The sequence below is a fragment of the Schistocerca serialis genome, chromosome 4 (genome assembly GCF_023864345.2).
Source record: "Schistocerca serialis cubense isolate TAMUIC-IGC-003099 chromosome 4, iqSchSeri2.2, whole genome shotgun sequence".
Lineage (NCBI taxonomy): Eukaryota > Metazoa > Arthropoda > Insecta > Orthoptera > Acrididae > Schistocerca > Schistocerca serialis.
Window position 1 is genome coordinate 268,225,284 of NC_064641.1, and position 26,849 is coordinate 268,252,132.

The 26,849-nt window shown below is 38.2% G+C and overlaps 2 protein-coding genes across 2 annotated transcripts in view; one reads left to right on the forward strand and one right to left on the reverse strand.

The window, feature by feature from the left end:
• The window catches only part of LOC126474194 (corepressor interacting with RBPJ 1), a 79,352-nt gene extending 53,350 nt beyond the window's left edge, over positions 1-26,002 (reverse strand). The window contains exons 1-2 of the mRNA XM_050101657.1: positions 25,811-26,002; positions 25,113-25,207 (exon numbers count right to left, since the gene is read on the reverse strand). Of these exons, the coding sequence (XP_049957614.1) occupies positions 25,113-25,207; positions 25,811-25,882 (167 nt within the window). The 5' untranslated portion in view covers positions 25,883-26,002. The remainder of the gene's footprint in view (positions 1-25,112; positions 25,208-25,810) is intronic.
• A 475-nt stretch (positions 26,003-26,477) lies between these two features.
• Positions 26,478-26,849, forward strand: part of LOC126473820 (26S proteasome non-ATPase regulatory subunit 6-like) — a 163,803-nt gene continuing 163,431 nt past the window's right edge. Inside the window, exon 1 of the mRNA XM_050101136.1 lies at positions 26,478-26,680. The gene's annotated coding sequence lies outside the window, so the exon portion shown is untranslated. The remainder of the gene's footprint in view (positions 26,681-26,849) is intronic.

Sequence of the window (26,849 nt, forward strand, 5' to 3'; positions counted from 1 at the left end):
CATCAAAAATTGTTAGACTTTGAGTTAACAAAGGAGATGGCAATGTCAGTGACAGTGAAGGAGCTGGAGGACCAAAAAAACACACATCAAACATTAAAAACAAAATCTGGTACTGGCGGAATTAAAGCTATGAGGACAGGTCGTGAGTCGTGCTTGGGTAGCTCATTTGGTAGAACAATTGCCCATGGAGGCAAAGGTCCCGAGTTCAAGTCTCAGTCCAGCACACAGTTTTAATCTACCAGGAAGTTTCAGCAAAGGATAAAATTGTCATTGGTACTTGGGCAGTTACCAAATGTCTAATGACTAGCAGCAGAGACAGAAGACCATCAATAGGACAACTATAACAGGCTTTACGCATAGATAATCCTGGGGAAAACATGCTTATGTCTAACCAACGAAACACACCTATCAGAAAAAAAACTTGTTGACTGTCATGCATTTTGTAAAAGAGTAATGTCTGGTGGTTTGTGCAATGTGAACCCTGAAGGAAAGAGCAAAAGTATGAACATTTCATTTACAGACGAGTCTTCAGGATAGCTTTATCCAAAGCACAACAAAAAAATTGTCAAATCTGCACAAATGAACCACAGAAAATTGGCCCAGCTCACAGAACAAAGCAAGGATTGCAGATAATGGGTACTGAGGGGCATCTGTGGCTATGGAAAAACTAAACTGCATGTGGTTGATGCAAAATCCAAAAAGGACCATCAATGGTCATTATTATTGGCAAAGAAATGTTCCTGTCTCTTCTTAAGCAGTTTAGAATGGCTTTTTCCAAATCTAGAAATGCTGTTCTTATGTAAGAGAGAGAAACAGTTCACATGGGTCAGACAACAGGATGTAGTCTGCAACAAACCTTGTTAACGTAGCAGAGACCAATTTATTATACATGTTCAGGAAGAATGGAACTCAAGTCACCTGTGAAAAGACGGCAGTGCTTGCAGAGAGTTTTGGCAGATGACTTAAAGAATGTCTCCATAATCAGGAACACCATATAAAAAATACTGTCAAGTGAACAAATGACTGTCCAAGTCATTCATTTAAATGCAGATACATGTTTTAATAGAAAAACTTCTGTGTAATAAAAATATTCTAAAAAATGTGAGGGAAAAACCAAAACTTTCCATCCACCTTGTATATCCATAGGTGTTGATGCACTTCTAAAAAGCAATGGAGCTCTTACAATACTAAGTATAGGAAGTTAAGAGTGCACAGAAATACTGTGGCTCAAGTTAAAAAAACAACAACAACAGTAGTTGACTATATGCTGGATAGTTATACATCTAGTAGACCAATTCATGATGGGAGGAACTCTTCATGGTATACAGTCACTGTAAAAAGACTTCTCAAGCAACAGCGACTTTTGCATAGTAGATGTAAGGCAAATCACGGGGCCCTAGGCAGAGAGATGTAGAACTAAACACGTTCAGATGTCAAGAGGGCTATGACTACCACAGCAGAACCTTATCAAGAGATCTGTCATAAAACCTAAAGAAATTCTGCTCACACGTAAAGGCTGCCAGTGATGCCAAAGTTTGTGTCCAGACATTCATAGATGACACCAACACAGACATTCATAGATGACACCAACACAGGAACTGAAATTGAGACCAGCAAAGTAAAAGCAGCAACAGTGCATTCTGTTTCAAATGTTCTTTTACTAATGAAGATACAGATGTATTGCCCCAGTTCACTTCTTGGAACACTGCAAAGATGATTAATGTAGATTTTAGTGTCGGTGGCATTGAAAAACAGCTAAATTTAACAAGGCTCTGGGGCCCAAATGGATCCCTATAATATTCTACACAGAGTTTGCTGTAGAATTAGCTCCAGTTTTAACCAAACACAGGTCACAGACAGCTACCAGGACAGTAACAGAAGTTATCCACAAAGCTTCCGTCCAATGGCAGTGACATCCTCCTGTTTAGAATCCAACAGGATATTCTGAACTCTAACACAGTAAGATATCTTGAACAGAACGATATCCTCCATACTAACCAGCATGGATTCCAAAAATAACGATCATGCAAAACCAAACTTGGCATTTTTCTCAAATGATATTCTGAAAGCTATGAATCTCAGCAGTCAGATGCAGTATTTCTTGACTTCCAAAAACAGTTTTACTCGGTATCACTCCAAAATTGATTAACAAAAGTGTGATCATCTGGGGTATCGAAATTTATGACTGCAACATGAATTAGAATATACAGCTTTTCACCACAGAGTGGAGGCACTGAGAGGCAGATGGGCCCATTAAAAGTACAATAAGCTTAGTTTACTTTTAATTGTAAAAAGTGCCTGTACAGTGCTGAACATCTTTATGTAGTAAGTAGTAATTTATATTTATTCAATTTGTTGTTATTGTATCCCAGATCTTCCACTGTTTGAAGATTAATGATTCTGTTGAGGATTACTTGGTAGGGAGGATGTAGCATGTTACCTTGGATGGAGAGTCAATGAAAGAAGTAACTTTAGGCGTGGCACCTGGACGCGTATTGGGGTCCTTTGTTGTTAATGTTGTAGAATAATGACCTAGCAGACAATATTAATAACAACATCAGTTGACATAGTTATCTATAATGAAGTAATGTATGAAGGGAACAGTAGAAATATTCAATCAGATCTTGATAAGCTTGCAAACTAGTGCAAAGATTGGCAACTTGCTTTAAATGTACAGAAAAGTAAAATTCTGCACTTCACAAAATGCAAAAATGTAATAGTTTATAACAAAATCAATGTGTCATAATTGGAACCAGTCACATCATACAAATACATGGTAGCAACAAAACAAGAACATAGGCTCACTAGTAGGTAAAGTAGGTGTTAGATTTCAGTTTATTGGTAGGATACTGGAAAACTGTAGAAAATCTATAATGGAGATGGCTTAAAAAATATTCCTCTCACCCATCTTAGAATATTACTCAATTGTGTGGGACTCATTCCAAAAATGAGTAACAGGAGATACTAAACTTATACAAAGAGGCCAAGTGAGGTGGCACAGTAGTAATACACTGGATTCTTATTCAGGAGAATGGCAGATCAAATCCTCATCTGCCCAAGCAGGTTAAATTTTTCTTTGAGTTTTTCAAATCACTTTAGGTGAATGCTAGGATGGTTCTTTCAGAGACTACAGCCAGTTTCCTTCCCCATCCTTCGTGCCGAGTTTGCTAATGAAGTTATGTCCGAAAAAGGCTGCATAAATATTCAGTCAAATCTTGATAAGATTTCAAAGTGGTACAAAGAATAGCATCTTACTTCATATATACAGAAATGTAAAATTATGCACTTTACAAAATGAAAAATGCAGTGGCCTAAGACTACAGCATCAATGATTCACAATTAGAATCAGTCAACTCCTTCAAATGCCTGGATGTAACAATTCATAGGGATATGAAATGGAATAATCACATAAGTCAGTCACAGGTAAGGCAGGTGCCGACTTCCGATCATAGCTAGGTTACTGGGAAAATGCTGCAGTCTACAAAGGAGACTGTTTACAAATCATTAGTGCATCTCATGTTAGAATATTGCTCGGGTGTGTGGGGCTCATATCAGATAGGACTACAGCAGGATGCTGAATGTATATGAAGAAGGGTGGTATGAATGATCCCAGTTTTGTTTGAACCATGGGAGACGGTCACAGAAATGTTGAAAAATATGAATATCGAGCCTCAGGAATATAGATGAAAAATATCTTGAGAAAGCCTAGTTCAATTTCAAGGAGCAGCAATTTAGTGAAGATTCTGGACATATTCTTCACCCTTCTAGTTATCAAACCTATAGGAACTAAGAAGATAAAATCTCACTAAATACCGCATGCACAGAAGGATTTAAGCTGTAATTCTTCCCGTGCTCCATAGTTGATTGGAATGAGAAGAAACCCCAACATGTGGTACCATGCTAAGTACACTCTGCTACGCACTTCACAATGGTTTGCAGAGCATGTATGAAGACATCACTCTTATTTTGTACAAATGAATTACAGGACAATTATATGTCTGTTTTGGAAAATGTGTTAACTGAACAACTAGATGAATTCTACTGCCCACGAGAATAGAAATTTACTTTCAGCACTCCCCATTCTACCATAATGCGAAACAGCATTTCCATTGCATTTAGCCCAACAGGCAGTGAAAGACAGAACACTTCCTCTATGGTACAGATGTCGGCAATACTTTAGTTGTGTGTGGCTTAAAGAGGAGAGGGGAGAGGGTCAGTGTAGAGTAATTGTAAGTAATAAATGAAAGGTGAAAAAAGAGGTGATTATTCTGAGTGCCGATATTGAAACGATTTGATATTATTCGTAGATTATTTCTTGTTACGGTGGGTCATGAAAAGTAGTAGCGAATACAGGTGTGATATTTTTATTTGTTACTTTTTTTAAACAAAGGTAGTTACAGGCTGATATGTAGCATTGTCCACGGCCTGGATTACTGTTTAGCTTCGAAAGTGGTGGTGAGTTGGTTCTGCACTAGTGAAGCCAACAAATGAGATGTCAGAAAAAACAGCTCACCTGTATTTACTGAACAATATAAGTAGTGATTCAGATGTATCTATCACATCACTTCACACCATAATTTCAGTGGTAAATCATGTGCCACAAATTGATTTTTACTGCTATGGTGAATAACTTGATAACTTTTGGGGTTAATGGTGGTTTTATTGAATACATGTGCATTCTGTGGTTACATTCACGCAAAGATTTGAAATAACTACTTCAACTAACTGTGAAACACACTGTTCCCCTCTTTTGGGTGTTTTGCTGACACATCCTCTTTCATATCTCCCTGCCTCATGCCCAGTGCAACCAACACTGCGCTGCAAAAGACTATGTAATGGCCCTGGGCCCATTCTAGTCGTATCTTTTCTGATCATCACACTCTCTTAGAACAACACACACACATTTTCAGATTTTTGGTTATAGGGACGAATGAAAGCAGAACAGTACACAGAATAGATATATCTGTGAGATCAACTGCTAGCTCGCCTCATGCACGCTGCTGTCCCCATACAGGAATATGGGTATGCAATAGCTAAGTGAGTCCAGTCTGATGTAGTGGTAACACAAGACCGCAAAAGGAAAGTTGGCGTTTTAAATATCACATCAAAAAATTACATATGGAGGATAATCACACAGACATACCATCATTTCACTGCCACATAAACTCCTGTTTAGTGAACATCCTAGGCATCCTTGGCATTGAAAAGGAGCTGAAAGAGTTGATAACAAATAAGTCATCACGTCCAGATGGAACACCAATTTGGTTTAACAGAGAGAACTCTTCAGTATTGGCCTTGTTGACTGGTATTTATTGCAAATCTCTCGTCCAGTCCCAAAAGACTAGGAAGAAAAACGCCAGTATATACGAAGACTAATTAGGAAAACTACAGATCAATATCCTTAACGTCTATTTGATGCAGAATTACTGAGCATATTCTAAGTATGAATACAATAAATTTGGTTGAGAGAGGAAGGCTTCTACCCACAAATCAACATGAACTTAGACAGCATCGCTCATGTACACAACTCAGCTTGCTCTTTTCTTGCACGATATCCTGTGGACCATGAATGAAGGGCAACAGGCAGATTCCATATTCCTTGATTTCTGGAAAACATTTGACATAGTTGTCATACTGCAGACTCTTAGCAAAGGTCCAAGCATATGGAATAGAGTCTCAGATTTGAGAGTGGCTAAAAAAAATCTGAGCAACAGTGAGTGTTGTAACTGCGACCAAAACGGTCGCAGCGTTGACGGAACAGAAAGCTTGGCGCGACCCATGGAGCGGCCTGCGAACAATGACACAAACGGGAGAGGACGGACACAACCAATGAAGGACCTAACTAACAACAACAAGATCGAAACAACAGAATCACAAGAAAACCATGTCCACTCATCTCGTACACAAAACAAGAAAGTAAAGAAGCTGTCTAAGGCAAGGCGATAAGTCCAGAGACGCACGCAAGATTAGACTGACTGGCTGAGCAAGAGGCAGGCGCTTAAATACGTGATTGGGGGTGCTGCTATTGGCCGCTAGGACCACGTGTTCCACTGTGGTGCCTTCACACTAACTGTGGGCCATGAGGCGCGCGCTGCCACGGCTTACGGCGCGATGATGCAGAGACCTCTAGGGGTCTTCGAGCTCCATGTCGTCTGGAGCGGATTCAAATTCTGCAATGCGCGGTACCAGAGTGAGTGTCCATGGAGACTAGGGGTGGGGTGGGAGATGGGTCCCTGTTTGAGTCCCAGTGTGGTCAATAACACTCCACTTCACATGGCACCTAGATATCTCTAGACTTGTGGACACTCATAGCATACTGTGGTCAGAAATGGTCCAATGAAGAGCTGACTTGGTAGCCTCTGCTGTGTGAGAGGACATCGTTAGTCACCATTTTGATGGTTTCCTTTGTTACACCCCAATATTTAACAATTATCACATTCAGCTCACATTAAATTATTGAAGCCTTAATTAGCGCATTTTGTCTCCCATGCGAAGAACTATCAAACCACAAGTAGCAGTACTTTGCAATACTCTCATGCCATGACTTACTTTTAGCATAGTGGGCATTTCTATGAGTATGAAGTGGGTGGTGGAAATAACAGTCTGCCATAGAAGAAGATATAAGGCAAACTACACATGCAGTGTTTTGAGAAAATTAAAATTTGAGAAGACATACCTGAGACTCAAGCATTTGTACATGTACATGTACATAGATGTCCTAGTTATGTAACCACATGATATGGACACCCTGGATGAATATTTCGGACACATCAGTGCCAATCGTGAGAAAATAAATTCACTATGGAAGTAGAGAATGATGGCTCTCTCCCAATTCTGGACATTTTGGTATGGAAGAATCAAGACGTCTTATTAGCTGACTCAACACAGGAAATGAAGCACAAAAACCTGTATTTTCATGCATCTAGCTCCTACCAGCCAGCCCAATATGACACTGTTTTTAGAATTCTTGTCCACACAGCTTGGGCCATAAATGACCTGGAAAGTCTGTCTAGCAAACTACAACATCTAAAGAGATCTTCTGAAGAAATGGTTACAGTGGTACACAAATTAAGAAGACAATGCAGACAACATGTAGGTCTTCAATAACACAGGAACAGAAAAAGCTTGTGGGATTTCTGCCACACTGACCGTCAACAAACTAGGTTACACTGATACTGCAGAAACAATATTAAAACATTCTTCGGTGGAAAATTAGCAATCTAGCTGATTCAAACAGGAGTCCAGTGAGACATCACACACTTGGTGCCTACAATATACTCTGTGAATTTAGGCTGTAGTATGCATGGCAGACACAACGCTGTTTACTGATTCTGCAGCACGTCTTTGACTGTGCCAGGTACATTTGCCCCAGGCAGAAAGATAAACTGACATTTGCTGAAAACAGCTTAGATGAAAGCTATACGTTTGAATTTTGAGCATGCCAGTGGATTTCAGAACTACATTGTAAGCAAGCCTGAGACATCAAAGTCACAACTAATAATGGCCTCATTAACAGAGAAAGCAGGTACCAAGAGAGCTCTGCTTGGGACAAGTTACGGGCCACAATATACAACAAATCCTTCCAGCTAAGAGACACCTAGACACATTAGATGAGCTGACCTATTACGCTGGGACTCACATGAGGGCTCTCCCTCGATCCTCATCCGCCTTGTGACACTGGTATGAGGTATTATCTATATAAGGTGCTGTTTTGGCACTTTGCCACAATATAACGGGAGTGACAGCCAACAAAAACTTGTGCTTTTCAACAAACTCATCCAGCTGGAAACCCAAGAATTTTATATTAGTTGTCAATCAATTATTCTGAGACAAATATAATGTATAAAAACAAATAACAAAACAAAAGCATTTCATGATGGTGATAAATATTTAAGAGCACTTATTTCAGGACTCAAACAAAAAGGTACTGTACAGTGAGTGTGTGTGTGTGTGTGTGTGTGTGTGTGTGTGTGTGTGTGTGTTTTCTGGTGTTGCCTTTATTATTATATTGATGAAGTATGTATAGCTTTGTGTGAGGCATATCACATATTAATCACTAAGAACAGTGTGTGATCCAAGAGTCATGACTAAAACAACATTCAACAGTTTTCAAAAGAAAATACGTAAATTATGAGCTGTATGTACAATTTCCAGTTTGTTTGCTATTGGCGAATTTCGACTTCATAATCATTACCAACCAACCAACAAAACATAGCAAACACAGTTAAAATAAAACACGTAATTTGTACAGACAAATCTACATAAAAACACACCAAATGGCAGAGTTGTCAACATACGATTTCATACTCGGTGGCCAAGTGAGATCCTGGCTCTGTCTCGAAAGTGTTGATATTGGATGCAGTCTAGTACTTAAATAGATATACTTCTATGCAACACCCACCAGCCTACATATGAAAACACTTAAAAAAATTAACATGATATGTATCAAATGGGAACAATGTTTACACTACATGTTGGATGGCCATGTAGAATACTAAGTATGTATTTAACATCCAACCACTGAAAATCCACATGCTTCCATACATCAACTTATTCTCTCAGTATGTCCACATGCAGACCAAACTCCAAAACAGCTGTTCTAATGTATAGCAAAGATATTACCAAAGACACTAGGGGTTTATATTTCATTGCGGCAGAAATTGGGATAATTACATGCCTCATTTCTGAAATATAATACATGTAACATTGATTACAAATTTATAGTTAAATAAACCTAATAACAAGAATGTCAACTGTGTATTCCATAAAGTGAGTATGAGGTGCCACATAAAAACCTCATTTGCATCATCAATTCTTGAACAATTACATGAACTGGACAAGTAAAAGTGCACTTACAGGGTCGGTGGCTGTTACACTGCATGTCAATGTTGGTAACACTTTGCCTGATGAATGGTGGGAACTGAATAAAATGAATCAGAATGCTTGTTTGCTACTATTCTATGTTTCATAAATAAAGTTGGCTGTTGTTTTGTTTTATCAAGATAGAATTTAATCACATCATCACAAATCAGGAATATGGCATATAAGTAAGTTATTGCAATGATGAGCCAATATGTTGGACTAAATCTACACATCAACCTACTGCTGCAATCAAATTTTCGTTTTGAGATTTGTTGGCTTCACCGAGACACAGCAAACTGTCACATTCCAACCTAACCTGGGCCTCAGTCTGTGCTTCAGGCCAATCTGTCAGCATGTCAGGTTTTCTTACCCCAATTGAAGTATTCGGTATCATATGTCTGCTTTGACCAGTGACATAACTGTGCCATGTTATAATACATCATGGTGGTGTGGCATATATGAATTGGATCATGTCTGCAGAGTGCATGTGGTGAGTTTGTGGTGGTATGCCCTGGTGTGGGAAGTGTGATGTTTGTTCCTATATTGTTTGTGAATGCTGTTAGTGATATAATGGACTTCATGAGTGGTATCTGTATGAATAATACTGAAAGAGATTGTGATGGGATATATGCTTTTGATGTAGACAATTATGGAAACATATTTGAAACTTCCCGGCAGATTTAAACTGTGTGCCAGAGGGAGACTCGAATTCGAGACATTTGCCTTTCGCTGGCAAGCGCTCTGTCAACTGAGCTGCCCAAGCACGACTCACAACCTGCCCTCACAGCTTCACTTCTACCAGTGCCTCGCCTCCTACCTTCCCAACTTCACAGAAGCTCTCCTGCAAACCTTGCAAGACTAGCACTTCTGGAAGAAAGGATATTGCGGAGACATGGCTTAGTCGCAGCCTGGCGGATGTTTCCAGAATGAAATTTTTACTGTGCAGCAGAATGTGCACTGATATGAAACTTCCTGGCAGATTAAAACTATGTGCCAGACCGACATCAGAACTCAGGAATTTTGCCTTTCACGGACAAGTACTCTAGCAACTGAGCTACCCAAATAGGTTAGGTTAAGTTAGACTCACGACCCGTTCTCACTGCTTCACTTCCATCAGTACCTCGTCTCCTACCTTCCCTTCCCATGGTAGGAGACAAGGTACTGGCAGACGTGAAGCTGTGAGGACAGGTCGTGAGTCATGCTTGGGTAGCTCAGTCGGTAAAGCACTTGCCCGCAGAAGGGAAAGATCCCAAGTTTGAGTCTCGGTCCAGCGCACAGTTTTAATCTGCCAGGAAGTTTCATATCGGCACAGACTCCGCTGCAGAGTGAAAATTTCGTCAGGGAAATATATTTGTTTTTGGGTTTGGCTTCAATAGTGTGGTGTGTTGTTTATGGAAGGAGATTTAATTTCATGTTTCAGTTTTTGTTAGTTGTGGATATGATAACAAAGTGGTCCTTGCATGCTGCGATGGAGGACACATTGAACACAATTAAAAAATTTGATTTAACTGCCATATGCGTTCATTTGAGCAGATGGTTTGAGACTGATCATCGTTTCTGCATTTTGGACTAGGAACCAATATTTGTTGCAATGTCAGCAGGACAATGCATGGCATTCTATCCAGAGGGAATCCTGGTTGCAGAGGTCTAGGCTGATCATTTGAGAGATTGCATTGATGGCATAGTATTTTTGCTATCATTAGATTGCTAGATTTCTACATCGTTGCCTTTGGTTGGTAAATATGTTTTCATGGTTTTATTTATTTTTTATTGCATGGTATGTGTGTTTACGTGCATAACTGGATGTTTCTTGTATTGTATATCAACATTGGTTTCAATGCAATTTTTAATGAATTTTTGGGCTGTGTTGTTAGTTATTGGTAATTATTTTGGATTGTGAGAAGTAGGTATCACGGAATTTGTTTTACCTACAGTGGTCAGGTTAGGTTTTCAACATTAATTATATGGAAGAGTTTTGTTCTTGTAGCACTGTGGATTTCGTTTTAGCCATATAGGTCAAGTGAACTATTAAATACTGAATTTGTCAAGTTGTATGTGGTTTTGTGCTAGTGTGGATTTTGTTTCTGCTATATAGGTCAATACAAATTTCCTGTACTGGCTATTGGAGCTATGTCTGAAGTCATGGCATTATACACTCCATTTGAGCTATACAGGCCCCGTGAAATTCTCGGTCCTATGTTTTGGAGTTATGTTTGGGTTCATGGACTTACTTTGAGCTGTACTGAATAAATGAAATTTCTGATACCAGTTTTTGATCAGATTTGTTATTGTTGTTTTGTTGTTTCCTGAGGGTTTAATTTGACTGATTTTTGTGTTAGTGTTTGTTCCAGTATGTCTTCAATATTAGGCGCTTGTCGTGTATTTAGTTCATCCCAGCCAATGAAGCCCTTAGTTTCGTATTATTTCTGCAATCACATTTCAGATTATTTGTGTCTGTTCACATGTGTAATGAGTGGTGATGTCGTCGTCATCATCCATACCACTGTATAAACACAAGTCATTGTTTACGGTTGCTACCAAAAATACCGAAAACTACTCGACTGATTTACCTACAAATTTAACACACTACTCTACTGAATATTTGGATGGACATATATTATACATATAATACATATAACATATAAAAATATATGTTATATATAAAGGAAAAACGTTTTTACCACAAATCTCAAAAAGAACTTGACTGATTTGTTTAAAATTTGTACACGATATCTAAGGAACATCTGAATAGACACAGATTAAATACTTTTTTAATCTATATAATATATAAATATACATGTCTGTGAAAGCTCATGGCCAATTAAGTTCAAATTTTTACATGATACTGTAATGAGCATTTGGTCAGACACAGGCAACATGTTTTTAACACACACACACACACACACACACACACACACACACACACACACACAGAGAGAGAGAGAGAGAGAGAGAGAGAGAGAGAGAGAGAGAGAGAGAGAGGGGGGGGGGGCTGCTGGGTGGGGGGGGGGGGGGGAAGAGAGAATAGACAGAGAGATTGCTTGGGGGGGGGGGGGGGGGGATGGACAGAGAGATGGGGTAGGAGGTGATGAGCAGAGAGAGGAGGGAAGAAGACGAAAGAGATGGTCGAAGATAGGGGGAGGAGGAAACCGGCAAGTGGGAGGGATGGTGGGGAGGGGGAAGTTTTCAGTGTATATCCAATTCCCATAATTATTAAGCAATGGTGAAGCATTGCTGGGTATATTAGTGTTATATAACCTTGAAATATGGTTACCCGTCATTTTCATGACATTACAGGGAAAAGATAACTGCAACAGTCAGTTTTGCCATTTTCTTCCATTCGCCAGTCTTACAATTTTCTTCCATTCACTGTGTTAGTTTTGCCCATAAATGACCAAACTGCCACTATGAACTTCATCTAGGCCTTGAGCTACACTACAGGTCAGTCTGTCAGCTCATCTAGTACGAAACTCCATAACCAACTATAAAATATTATATATAACGGGAAATGTGCTGACTGTTTGACTCATTGCCTAGCCCAAACTGCTAAAAACAGGAACTTTAAATTTGGAGAAGGTGTTGATCTTATGCCACAGGCATCATTTAATAAGGGATATAGCTGTTATTGGGGCAATTTTGAAGCTAGAACAACGAAAACTGGTTTTTGATTTCTTGTTAAAAAATGACAAAAAAATATGATTTAGTGTTTTGGAAATTCAACCCCTAGGCATTTTATGAAAGTATCTTATTGTGAAGGCATTTTCAAAACTAAATCTATGAAAATTTATATTTGGTTTCTCATAGAAACAACAAAAATTGGAAATTTAACCCCCAAGGTTGGGTGCAATGGGGATGAAAGTTTTCATGAAAATATTTCATTATCTCAATTAGAAATAAAGAAATATGTGTATAAGGGAATGCAAATTTCTATGGTAACATCACCACAAGAATTTAAAAAGGCAGGATTAACAAAAACTTTCAACTCCAGCTACCAGAATCACTTTGTTGGAGGAAGTATATTTGGAAAACACCATGCTTCTACAGCTTTAGCTAGACAATGCAGTCTACACGAGTGAAGCAGTGGGCACTACACCAGTTCATAATAATCATACCAGTAAAAGTTATTCTAGCACTCTGCATATCAAGAACAAATGTAACCAATTCATATCTTCTTAGAAAAGAAGATTCAGCGATTCTCATTGGCTACCAGATAGTATGACCTGTTTGCCTACAACCCACACGAACAAACTGCCACAACCAAGAGCCACAACCCAAGAGCCACTGACACTGTAAGTGTACATCAGCCTTTTCATTTGTATCTAAAATCAGCATTAAGTGAACATTGGTGTTACAAAACATGAAATCTCACCAATTCATCTAAGAAGATGTAATTAAAGAAATAAGAAACGATTAAATATTATTACAGCTGCATTCCAGAATTACAGTACATGTAATATTAGTCACAAAGCCATAGCCAAATAAACCTAATAACAAGAATGTCAGCTGTATATTACATACAATGAGTAGCATAAAACCACATACATTTCAGTAGCATTATCAGTGTTGTACAATTACATTAACAATATATAAATAAAAACAACATCATAACAATGAAAATAATCAATTTTTGACAATACAATGTAATTGGATGGATAAAAAACGTACTCCCCAGGCGGTGGCAAGAAAACACAAATATAAAAAAGGTTTTACATATGCAAACTTTCGGATCCAGTGGCTCCTTCCTCTGGCAGAAGGGTTGAAGGGGAAGGAAGAGGAGTGAAGGAAAAGGACTGGTGAGGTTTAGGAATAGGGACAGAGTTCAGAAATATCACCCAGAACCTTAGGACAGAGAAGACTTACCAGACAGAAACCGCCCAGTAAGTCTCCCCTGACCCGGGGCTCTGGGTGACTTTTCCGAACTCCACCCCTTTTCCAAAATGTCTCTAGTCCTTTTCCTTCACCCCTCTTCCTTCCTCTTCAACCCTTCTGCCAGAGGAAGGAGCCACTGGATTCAAAAGCTTGCAAACCTAAAACCTATTTTTATACGTGTGCTGTCCTGCTGCCGCTTGCTGAGTAGATTTTGTTATCTATTTAAAAACAGTGTTACAACACACACAACTGCAATAGTCCAGCTAAGGACAGGAAATTGAGGATATGGGAAAGGAGTGAGGTTTGCTTAATGGTGTTTGCAGATACATATTGATGGTAGGCAATGAAAACCTTGTAACACAATTTGTCTGTCTGAAAATTCGCACAATTTCAGCAATCAGTAACTCCACCATGAAAGGGGGATTTGAGAGTGCATAGATTTCTCTAATTTGTCTATAACTAGGCTTCTACTATATAGTTATACATGTAGCACTTAATATTTTTTTAATAAGCTGGCTTTGCTTCACCTGAAAAATTTAACAAAATGGAGTTACAAGGTTTTCATTGCTTACCATCGATATGCTACTCATTTAACTCTACAACAATGATGACATAAGTGGGACTTTATATGTGGATTTTATACTCCTCACTGTATGTAATACACAGGTGACATTTCTGTATTTGGTTTAGTTAGTTATAAAATTGTAACTAATGCCATTATATTATATTTCAGGAATGAAGCATGTAATTATCCCTCTTCCTTGTGCCATGAAGGGAGATCTATGCATAACGCACAGATACACATTATCAATATAAACTCGTAGAGGTCAAGAGGAATGTCTAATATGAGTCATCGCCTTTGGCCAGCGATGTAATGTTAATGGCTGCTGTCATGTCACCTTTTCACGCATACAGTCACTGTTTTAAATAAATAAAAATAAAAAAGACTGGGTGTGATGACAGACTGATCTGTAGCCTTGCCCAAGGTATAGGTTAGGCTGGAAGGTAACTGTTTGGTTGTGAGTGATGAAACCAATGAACGTGATACTGAGAAAACAGGGTTGTGGTGACAGAATTAACTGTAGCTTAGCCTAATTGAAAATAAAAATCTGCAATAATGTCAAATTACAGTTGCTACATTGTTTACAGCATTTCTCACATTTTTCCTAAGTCACTGCTCAAAACCAACAACTTGTATCGAACATTCCTCTATAACCAACCTGTAGCACCTTTGTTAATTGTTTTGAGTCATCAGTTTTCTGCCTCCAATGAATTCATCTCCTCTGATAACTCTTCATCACAGTATCACCTGCAACATATGTCCTAAATTATTTGCTGGATGTATTCCAGCTTCAGTTTACGTCCACGTTTTTACTCTGTACAGCTCCCTCTAGTACCCTGGAAGTTATTCCGTGATGTCTTAACAGATGTCCTACTATCTGTCCCTTCTTCTTGTCAGTGTTTTCCATGTATTCCTTTCCCCGTCGATATTCCGGAGAACCTCCTCATTCCTTATGTTATCAGTATACCCAATTTTCAAAATTCTTCTATTGCACCACATCTCAAATGCTTCAATTCTCTTCTTTTCCTGTTTTTCCACAGTCCATCTTTCACTACCATACAGTGTTGTGCTCCAAACACACATTCTCAGAAACTACTTCCTCAAATTGAGCCCTATGTTTGACACTAGTAGAATTCTCTTGGCCAGGAATGCTATTTTTTGCCTCGCTACTCTGTTTTTATGTCCTCCTTGCTCTGACGATCATAAGTTATTTTCCTGCTTAGCTGGCAGAATTCTGTAACTTCATCCACTTCATGACCATCAATCCTGATGTTAAGTTTCTCGCTGTTCTCATTTCTGTTACTTCTCATTACCTTTGTCTTTCTTCGATTTACTCTCAACCCACATTCTGTATTCATTACACTGTTCATTTTGGTCAGCAAATCCTGTAATTCATCTTCATTGACACTGAGGATAGTGATGTTATCAGTGAATCTTATCACTGATGCCCTTTCACCTTGCATTTTCATTCCACTCTTGAACCTTTCTTTTATTTTTGTCATTGCTTCTTCAATGTACAGACTAAACACTAGAGTTTAAAGACTACATCCCTGTTTCACACCATTTTTAATCTGAGCACACGCCCTTGGTTTTCCACTGTTATTGTTCCCTCTTGGCTCTGGATCATATTTTATATTACCCTTATTCCACAGTGGCTTACCCCTACTTTTCTCAGGATTTCAAACATCTTACACCATTTGTGATTGTCAAATGATTTTTCCAAGTTGACAAATCCTATGAACATGTCTTGATTCTTCTTTAGTCTGCTTCCATTACAACCCTCAATGTCAGAATTGCCTCTCTGGTGCCTTTATCTTTCCTAAAGCCAAACTGATCGTCATCTAATACATTCTCAATTTTCTTTTCCATTCATCTGTATATTATTCTTGTCAGCAACTTGGAGCACGAGCTGTTAAAATGACTGTGATAACTCTCACACTTGTCGCCTCTTACAATCTTTGGAATTGTGTGGATGATATTTTTCCAAAAGTCAGATGGTATATTGTGAGACACACACAACTGACATGCCACGTCATGACTTGTAGAATGTTGGCAAGATGGCGTCGAGTGAACATTTTTTTGTTTAGTGATGTCTCAGTTTCTTTAAAAAGTGATTGTGAGGTTTGTAAAATTTGCGTGAAGAAGGTCAAAAGAGGTATCATGTGTGCCGACTGCAAGTACTGGTACCACGATAAATGTGTCAAAGTCAATTTGAAATATATAAAAGACGAACATGACTGGACATGCCAACAGTGCTTCGTAAGTGCTGCGGAAAATGAAATAACGAACATGCTAAAGACAAAAGAAAAAATAATAGGCGTGTTAACAGATGATTTGATGTCAATCAATACAAAATATCAAGAACTTCTGAGGAAATATCAAGAACTGGAAACTAAATACAAAGCAGTGGATCGGAATTATCGCCTAACTCAAGACAATGCCATTGTTAATAGTCATTCTGAGCAGAAAATGTGGCGTGTGCCGAAAAAAACAAACAAGCAAGAACTACATGTAAGTACAGACCCAGTGATACCATTATCAAACAAATTCTCAGCACTAGTAGCAGATCGTGTTAGCACAACAGACATAATCGAACCATAAAGGAATCACAAAACTCCCACTAAAGAACCAAAAAAGAACTTGCCAACCTTACGAAACACCAAAGGGTTCCTTCTGTATACCGACAGTCATGGAAAAGATCTATCCAAACGTTTTTGTGAAAGTATGTCTTCAAAGCATTCAGTTTTCGCGAAAATCAAGCCTGGTGCAATGTTAAATGCAGTGGTGGAGAATATTACAACAGAAACAAGTCAATTGAACAAAACCACTCATGTTGTGATTACTGGCGGCGGCAACGACGTATACAAAAACAAAAGCAAGACAGCCCTGCGATGCTTCTGTAACATATTACCAAAACTATTTCAAACAAACATTGTCATCACAAACGTGCCAGTGCGACACGATTTACAGCTGTGGTCATGTGTAAACAAAGAGATTCAACACTAGAATTCCAAGCTAAAGAACCGGTGTGATAAATTTAGCCATGTACATTTGATAGACTTAATTAAGTAAGATGAGTTGTGATGAACGCGGATTCCACTTAAACAGGAAAGGGAGGGCCAAGCTAGTTTCCCACATAAGCAAACTGTGTGAGAAAGACAGTGTGTAGAAATCGCCAACTGCTCTGGACTACAACCACGAGACTTTTTTAGAATAAAGGATCATAATAAAAGTTTTCAGGAATGTATTTTGGATATGACTGAGTCCCATTCACGCAAGAAAAGCCAGGCTGTGAAATAAGTGATCAGTCATTGCAGGTCAGTTCTAAAAAACCATTGTATGCAAAATGCCGTAAAAAGTGTAACTCAAACAACTTTGATTTGTGCAAGATGGTAAATAAACAAGAAGGGATAAGACCCTTAAAGTTAATGCACTTAAATGTGCAATATCTCTGAAACAAACTAGACAGCCTACAAATATTCATAGAGGAACACTCGCCACATGAATTATATTATAGATTAGAAAGTTACATACTAGCAAATAGTTATTGTAGGCAAAACCATAAAGGTCGTGGTGTGGCAGTTTATGTTAATAAGGATATAGAAGCTAAAAAAAAAAATCCTTTCTGGAACACCACACCAAAGAAGGATCAACTGAAATGACAGTATTGTAGTCCACAGTAATGATCTTAAGTTACCTAAGCATAAAGCGATTGGAGTATGTAGGCCACCAAAAGCTGATGTAATGCTGTTTATGGATAAACTCAGTAGTGTTGTTGGTCAGGCCGGTTCTAATGACCTTACTATTTTAGATGACTTTAATATAGATGCAAACTCAAAAAGTATAGTAAACTTTAAACTCAGTGATGTACTGACCTCATACAATCTTGTAAATATAGTGAACTCTGACACCAGAGTGACAGACACATGTTCCACTAGAATAGATTATGCTATAATGAACAAAGATGTTATAGATAAGGTAAATTACAGTAACCTAGATTTTCCTTATTCTGACCGCTTCTGTCAGGCGATAAAATACAAAAATTCAGTTGTGCCTAAAATACCAAAAATTGTGCTACAGAAATGAATGCTGAATTCCTCAAATATTAATGCTCTTAAAGACAAACTAATGAATGAGAAATGGGAGTCTGTGTACCAGGTAAAAGGGTCGGATAAGAAATGGAATGAATTCTACTCAATCCTACTGCAACATTACGAATATAGTTGTCCACTCATAGAAATCCAGAAGGTAGTTAAACACTGTCAAAATGGAAGTAATCCTAGACTAAAACTCCCAACAAATCTGATTAGGCTCAGGCAGCAAGTACATGATCTAAACCAGCTTTATAAAGCTACTACTATGCAGGTTTTCAAGGAAAAATACAATAGGACCAAGAAAACTTTTAAAAGTGAAATTGTTAACCTAAGGTAGCAGATTACCAGCAAAACAATAGAACAGTCTGACAACATAAGCAAAGCATCTTGGAAGCTGATTTACAAATACCAAAAAGGTCCCAACAAGATGAACATGGCACCACTCAGCATAAGACGTGATGGTAACATTATAAAAAACCCAGATAATATACAAATATTTTTAATAACTATTACATTTCTGGTGAACAATCAACCCATATTATAGATTCACAGGTAGAGACCCGATGCCATCTCACCCAGTGTACTGAATTTGAATTTGTGGAAGTGAATGAGCAGGAGGTTCACAGGGCAATATACATGCTAAAGAAAATTTTTTTGTCTGGATGGGATTGTGTATCCAGTGCTATTACTAAAGTGTGCTTAAAACAAATGCAAACCTCTTGCTCACCTGATTAATTGCAGCATTAGAGAAAACATGTATCCAACGGTTCTAAAAATGAGTGTAGTGAAACCAGTGTTTTAATTCCCACTTTTAGTACGATATTCAAAAGCATTATCCTTTCTCAGCTAAGTGTCTTTTTCACAAAATATAAACTGCTTGTAGATTCACAGCATGGCTTCAGAAAAGAGCTAAGTACAACCACAGCAGTTACACAAATGATCCATGAAGTTTACTGTCTGTTGGAACAGAAGATGCAGACTGAAGGTATATTTTTGGACCTGACAAGAGCATTTGATACGGTAAACCATAGGGTACTACTTAAAAAGCTAAAATCTTACAGTATTGGAGATCAAGCCATGAATCTTCTAACCACGTACCTGTTGAATCGCAAGCAAAGTACTAAATTGTCATACAAACTAGATAATAAAATCATGAACTCCCAGTCCACCAGCGAACCTGTATTACAAGGTGTACCACAGGGCTCAATCCTTGGACCCTTTCTCTTCGTTATATATATCAACGACATTGCACAACCCATTAACTCCCATATTGTAAGCTATGCAGATGACACGTCAATCCTATACTATGGGAGTGAATCTAATGAGCTAGAATCTCTTGCTGTTAGTGGTGTAATAGAAGTAACAAAATACTTCAATGATCAGGGACTCAAGGTGAATGTCACAAAATCTCAAGTACTGCCATTTAAAACAGGCAGTTCTCACCGCAGCAATATGAGTAGTGTGTGTAATATCTCCGCAACAGAAAATGGTAACTGTAGATTCCTGGGTGTGTATGTTGATGAAAATTTGCGGCGGACATTTGTGTTTCTTAAGAAGAGAAATTTGTTAACATTGAATATTGATTTAAGTATCAGGAAGTCGTTTCTGAAAGTATTTGTATGGAGTGTAGCCATGTATGGAAGTAAAACGTGGACAATAAATAGCTTAGACAAGAAGAGAATAGAAGCTTTCGAAATGTGGTGCTACAGAAGAATGCTGAAGATTAAATGGGTTGATCACATAACGAATGAGGAGGTATTGAATAGAATTGGGGAGAAGAGGAGCTTGTGGCACAACTTGACTAGAAGAAGGGATCGGTTGGTAGGACATGTTCTGAGACATCGAGAGATCACCAATTTAGTATTGGAGGGCAGCGTGGAGGGTAAAAACCGTAGAGGGAGACCAAGAGATGAATACACTAAACAGATTCAGAAGGATGTAGGTTGTAGTAGGTACTGGGAGATGAAGAAGCTTGCACAGGATAGAGTAGCCTGGAGAGCTGCATCAAACCAGTCTCAGGACTGAAGACCACAACAACAACAACAACATACCACATTAATTTTGTATGCGGAAAAGTCAGTAGTGCCATATATCTCCTCAGCCAGCTCGCAAAGATAGTTCCTATCCAAGCACTGAAATTAGTATATTATGGAACACTTTACCCCTTTCTCAGTTACGGAATTGAGCTATGGGGGCTGTGCAGCTGATGTGCATTTAAAAAGAATACTACAACTACAGAAAAGAGCAATAAGACGTATACATGGGATGGGACATAGAGATTCATGCCGTGAAATGTTTGTGCAGCACAAATATCTGACAATATATTCTCTGTACATCTTCAAAATAGTTGTATTTTTTATAAGTCAACCAACAGAAGCTTCAATCTTTTTCTCATTGTCACCTTCCCCATGGCAGTATCCTCCCAGAGATCCGAATGGGGGACTATTCCAGAATCTTTTGCCGGCAGAGAGAGCATCATGACACTTCTTCAATTATAGGCCACCACATGGTATGAGTACACATTACGTGCCTATAATGCAGTGGTTTCCATTGCCTTCTGTATCCTCATGCTGTTGATCATTGCTGACTTCCTGCCTTTCAGGGCAGTTTCCCATCCCACAGGCAAGAGTGTGCCCTGAACTCTTGTCTGCTCCTCCACCCCCTTTGACAAGGCCATTGGCTGAATGGGGGTGACATCTTATGCCGGAAGTCTTTGTCCGCCATTGCTGATGGTTTTTATTTAAAATTTAAGTTGTGGTGCAGCTCAAACCGAGGACTGACGATGTTTTGATCACTAGTCAAAGGCGCTACCTCTGGACCATAATATTTGGCAATATATATTAATACATCAGAACAGCTGGTTTGGACTTCAGTCTGCATGTAGACACGACGAGAGAATAAATTATGATCATATATGGAATGATGTGGGCTCTCAGTGACTGCATGTTAAATATTCATTGAAGTTCTCCCACAGGTATACAACCCCAGAGCTACGATATTTGGGGGGGGGGGGGGGGGGGGGAAGGATTTTTCAAAATGTGTTGATTTTGTAGTGCACATTTTTCTGAAGAGTTTGATGTATGAAACATGTATGTTCGAGGAAATGTAATATACGATATTTTCTTGCAAGTGTGCCAAAGTGCTGTTCCATGCCTCTTCCCACAGGAGTCTTCTATGGCACGTCACTGTATTTTGCTATGTGGAATTCAAATGTGTATATTTTGTAATTGAAGCCATCAGGACAGTGGAAATAAAAATATCTTGTGGTTCCTCTCCTACCCCCAGTCAGCCAGTTTGACACCCTACCCACTTAGAAAAACTCATAACTTGTGACCAAGAGAATAAGAACGCTTCAGAAAATTTGCACAGTACAAACAAGAGACAAGTAAGACAGTACACACTTCTTCAATCTGTAGGTCCCAGCAGTTTTTTCTCTCTAATATTGCTACAACTTTAAACGGCATGCTTTCCCTTCTGCGAAAGAATCTGTTACCTCATCAAAGTTCATCAAACATTTTGTTACACGAAAAATCAAAATGTCATTACCTTATACTGGAAAAGCAGTTAATATGAATAGACCCAAGAGTGGGGTGGTTTCTATATTTGATTACACATATTCTGTCACTGTCTGCTAGATAAAACGAAACAAGCCATTCTAATACTGGAGCAGTTGTAACACATGCCAAGAGACTGGTTAGGCACAAATGATAATTTTTATATACCACATTTAAATAAATAACACAAAAGAATATAATTAAGAAAGTATGAATATCAAATGCCTATTAGGTCTATTACAAGCAAAAAGTTTTATGTCAGGAAACAGTTTCACATTTCGCTCATACATCCCAGTTTCTCAAGCACAAGATCGAAAAGCAGTGGTGGTAGGAATTTTTTTTATATAAATTTGGGAACATCATGTTCTTCCATATAATTTGTGTAATGCATTTCTTCTCCTTCCTCGTTCTAACAAACAATCTTGTCATCACTAATTCAGTAACTATTCCTGCCATTGTCAAAACTTATTCTCCGATTAAGTTCACTAACCCTGACAGAATCAACGGTTCAGTTATACCGCATTTATTCTCCAGTTAGGCATTATTGTGTGTTAGTACTATGATTTTTCCACACTATTCTCAGAATAGAATTTAAGTGGCTGCAATTGGGGACAGTAAAACTGGCACTTAGTAGTGTAGCAATCTGGCAAAAAACTTTCAGCCAAAATTTCATTTTCTTGGACACACCAGGAAGATAATATGTAATCTTTCTTACCTGTTAGTTGTTTATTTCCACTTTGATAGTCTGAATCTATGGACTCCGCTAATAATTATAACAACACTTACCATTTGCACACCCAATCAACCACATAAACAAACAGTGATTGGTATTCAACCATTTGGGTTTATTTGGCTCAGCTTGTATAGCCCAGTCCCCTTTTGTCGGTGGGAAAGTTCTTTATTTCTTGATTCGACGTGGATTCCCCTGGCAGAGATATCACACATTCAAAAATCAACTCTGAGTGTCTTGAAAAATGTTCACAAACCAACAGGGATGCGTTTCAAAATCATATGAATAATTGACAGAACAACGTGCACTGGATGCTAGGTGCTTTGTGAGACAACACTTTTTCCTTCGAGAATATGAATTTGCCACCGACCCCCCCCCCCCCCCCCCGAAATTGCCGCAAAGGGCAAATACCCCAATACGCTGGTTTGTCCTCTCCCTCCCCGGATCCATGCAAACATGTATTAAAAACATTATGTTACTGTTTGATACAAATAATGTTAATGTTTTAAAATAGTTTTGCATGTGGGCTGGTGGACTGATTTCTGTATCTCCTCTGTTGCACCATGATGCGTAGAGGTGTATGAATACAAGTACTAGGCTGTATACAACATTAAATTGACAACTCTGCCACTTGTCGTGTATTTATGTCAGTTTTTTTTACATGTTACATGTTTTGTTCCATCTCTGTTTGATACATTTTGTAGATTGCTATGGCTATGATGTCCAAACTGGCCAATAGTAAATAAACTGAAAATTGTACAACCTATAATGGAAAATGTTTTCTTTTGAAAGATATATCAAGGCTGTCAACTCACCTGCACACAAAATTATCAACATTCGACACTGATTGGTAAGCACACTGTAAGAACATAAACTCAAAATCTTTATTCACAGAAACTGTTCTACCGAATCCCATCACTCCAGAAGTCACAAAGAAGCCAGCTTCAGATATTTACTTCACAAACCGAACAAAATACCCATGAACAAACATGATTACACACAAGAACTGAACACAATAAAACAAATTGCACAGGAGAATGGAGAGTATACAAAATACAAAAACAAACAACAAATAACCACAGCGCGTGTGTGTGTGTGTGTGTGTGTGTGTGTGTGTGGGCGCGCGCGCACACACACACACACACACACACACACACACACACACACACACAACAAATCAACTGAGAGTAAACAAAAAATGCCACATAATGACTTACAAAAACAAAGTCACACACAAGGTGGGTAATAAACTAAAGAAACAAGGACTCAACATTGTGTACAGAACCAACAACACAATACAAAGCAGACTTGGAAGAAATACCACCAACACTGACAAATACAGCCAGTCCAGTATATACCAACTTACTTGCAACTTCTGTCAATCTGTATATGTGGGCAAACATGTAGGAATTTCAGAACCAGGTATACAGAACACCTCAGAGCACGGAAATGCAATAGCTCACAGTAAAAATTTGCAGGCCACCTGATAGCACACAACCACTACCCAGCAAACTTTGAAACTGACAAATACAATTCAAACTCGCACGCCTCACTCAGCCAAACATGCTATGAAACAAATGAATACCACACAGCCCCAACAAGACGCAATGGCAACGAAAACTCTGCCTATGTTTTGAGAAATCAAAAAACTGCAGTGCCAAGAGACCATAGGTCACAAAGTAAGCCTATTTACTTCACCAAAAACACAGGAGAATGCACCACAATCTCAAAACTATAAGTTACACACAAAAAATGTGATATAGACTCAGTTCCGTTCGTAAATGCATAACAAACGGAAAAATAAATTACATTTTGCTGTTTGCAGATGACAAGTTGTATACTGTGTAGCAGAATAGCTACCAAAATAAATGGACAATAGCATCATTTAAGGTATATTAACTAATGCATACATCCACTTTTCACCAATTAAACTATAAATTGAACTTTGACATAATGTTATAAAGAACAAAAATGTTAATATGTGGGTCTAACAACAATTTTACACTTAAAAATAAAAAATTAAACCCACTAAAGACAGCACAGAAGAGCTGAAACATGTATGGGTGAAACAAAACAGGAAAACAGGTGTCTTGCATATGACGGAATGTCTCATCCCATTTTCGTAGCAAGCGCAGGCGTAACAAGAAAAAACTGCACCACAAGATGATTGGTCTCAGGTTGATTGATTTTTGTTTTAGAGTAAAAAAGAACCTTAATAGTATGAAACAAAGAACAACTCAGGTTAGCTCAATCTTGCATGGGCATTCTATCATGATTAGTGTTCTTCAACAGTCAAGGGTAGACATTCTTGTACTTGCTGTGTTAAAATAAAGATGAAAATTGGAATGTGATGAATACATACTAACAACAGGCCAGAACAGATTTACTTGTGACAATAAAAAGTGCTACACTGTTATTACATGTAAATTACATATTCTTACTTGTTGGTGTACAAATCTTGCTCCTTTTCATATTGTACTCTAAGTTCTTCTTGCTTTTTCTTATAAGAATCAGCTTTCTGTTCAGCCATCCATACCTGTAATTATAAAGTTACATCTTTTGAAGCAATAATTTCGGTACATGTGTCAATTCTATAAGCAATATACCGAAATGACAGTGTTATAGGTGGTTACATATTGAGCCAGATGCTTGCTGGAAATTATTGGTTGGATTAAATGAGGACAGTAACAAGGTGCAACTATGCAATGACTTTTAAAATATCTTTTGATATTTTCTGTTATGCAATATACTCAAAATGGGAATGAATACAAAAGCAGTCAAATGTAGTATAATGTTTTAACTTCATGCAAACAAAATTGTGACATTGTATCTGCATTTCTAAATAAAGAATTTTTAAGATGCAGATAATTTGATTTCATGTTCCATGGAACCTCTTCATGATAAAATCGTTATGATATTGAACGAGTTGATTTATATTCACATCGTTGCATGCTGAGCATCTCTAAATCTTTTTTAAAATATACAAATGTAACTAATTTATATCCGCCACATTTTACACATTACAATGATATAAATTCTTCTACGGAACACAAGAGGTTGTCAAGAATAACATACTATTTGTAGTATAACTCAGTTTCCGATAAACGAAATTGTTAGTGAGGTATCATAAAAAGCTTACTCTCTTTAAGTTATCTCGAGAGGCTGGATGGAAAAACTTTTTACACATATAATTATTAAATCCTTTCCCCATCTTTTATTTGTGTTTGGCACTAACACTAGTCACAACAAACAATAAAAATACACAAAGTAAACACTATTCCACAACCACTCTCCTTGTCCTACTCCATTCTCCAAAACACTGAAGTTGAAAGGCCTGTGACAGGTGACAGCGATTGCACAGTTCGATATAATACATTCGAGTTACCAAACTATCGCTATTCATCACGATTATTCCACTGTGATTCGGTAAAGTTTTGAGAGATATTTTTGATCTCATTTTAGAAAAGATTTTTTCGGCTCAACTTTTTCGAGGAATTAGATGACGTTTTAGAGACTCTTAAACTAGCCACTAGCTCCTGCGGAACTCCATGGAATGTGATAATAGGTACTCCCAAACTAAAATAAATATTTGTGTTTTTTTGAATAATTTTGTAATATTTCATAACCTCGTGCTGCAGTTTACATTTAATATTTTCATCCTCAAATAGTCATTATTGGAAGGTTGTATGAAAGGGTTCCATGTCGGATCTATCATTGCTTTTATTGAGCACTTTGACAAATCTCCATTGGGTCTGCGTAAGAACTCTGGACCCGTCATCTAACTTCAAACTTTGGGATGACTAGCACTTCGTGAGGAGAGTTTGTCGAAGCAAGGCTTTATTATACGCGGATACGTCATGCGCCGTGGAGTCATCTGGTTGAGAGTAGTATTTTCCGCGAAATTTACTATCGTTGTTGCGTGGTAATCGTGGTTAGAATAGTGCACGTTGAACACGAGGATTAGTAGTGTGCTTCACACGTTGAGAAACATTGACGTCCACGTCCTGAGGTCAGACGCTGTTTGTACTGTATGCCATAGGGAGCATGAGTTACTAAGATAAGTTCGTATAAAAATTTTCTGAAGTACTGGTAATCTTTTAGGTGCAGCTGTCTTTTTTGCGAAAGAATGGTAGTGAGATTTACTGTTGGTTTACAACTTTACCGTTTTTGTACGCAGT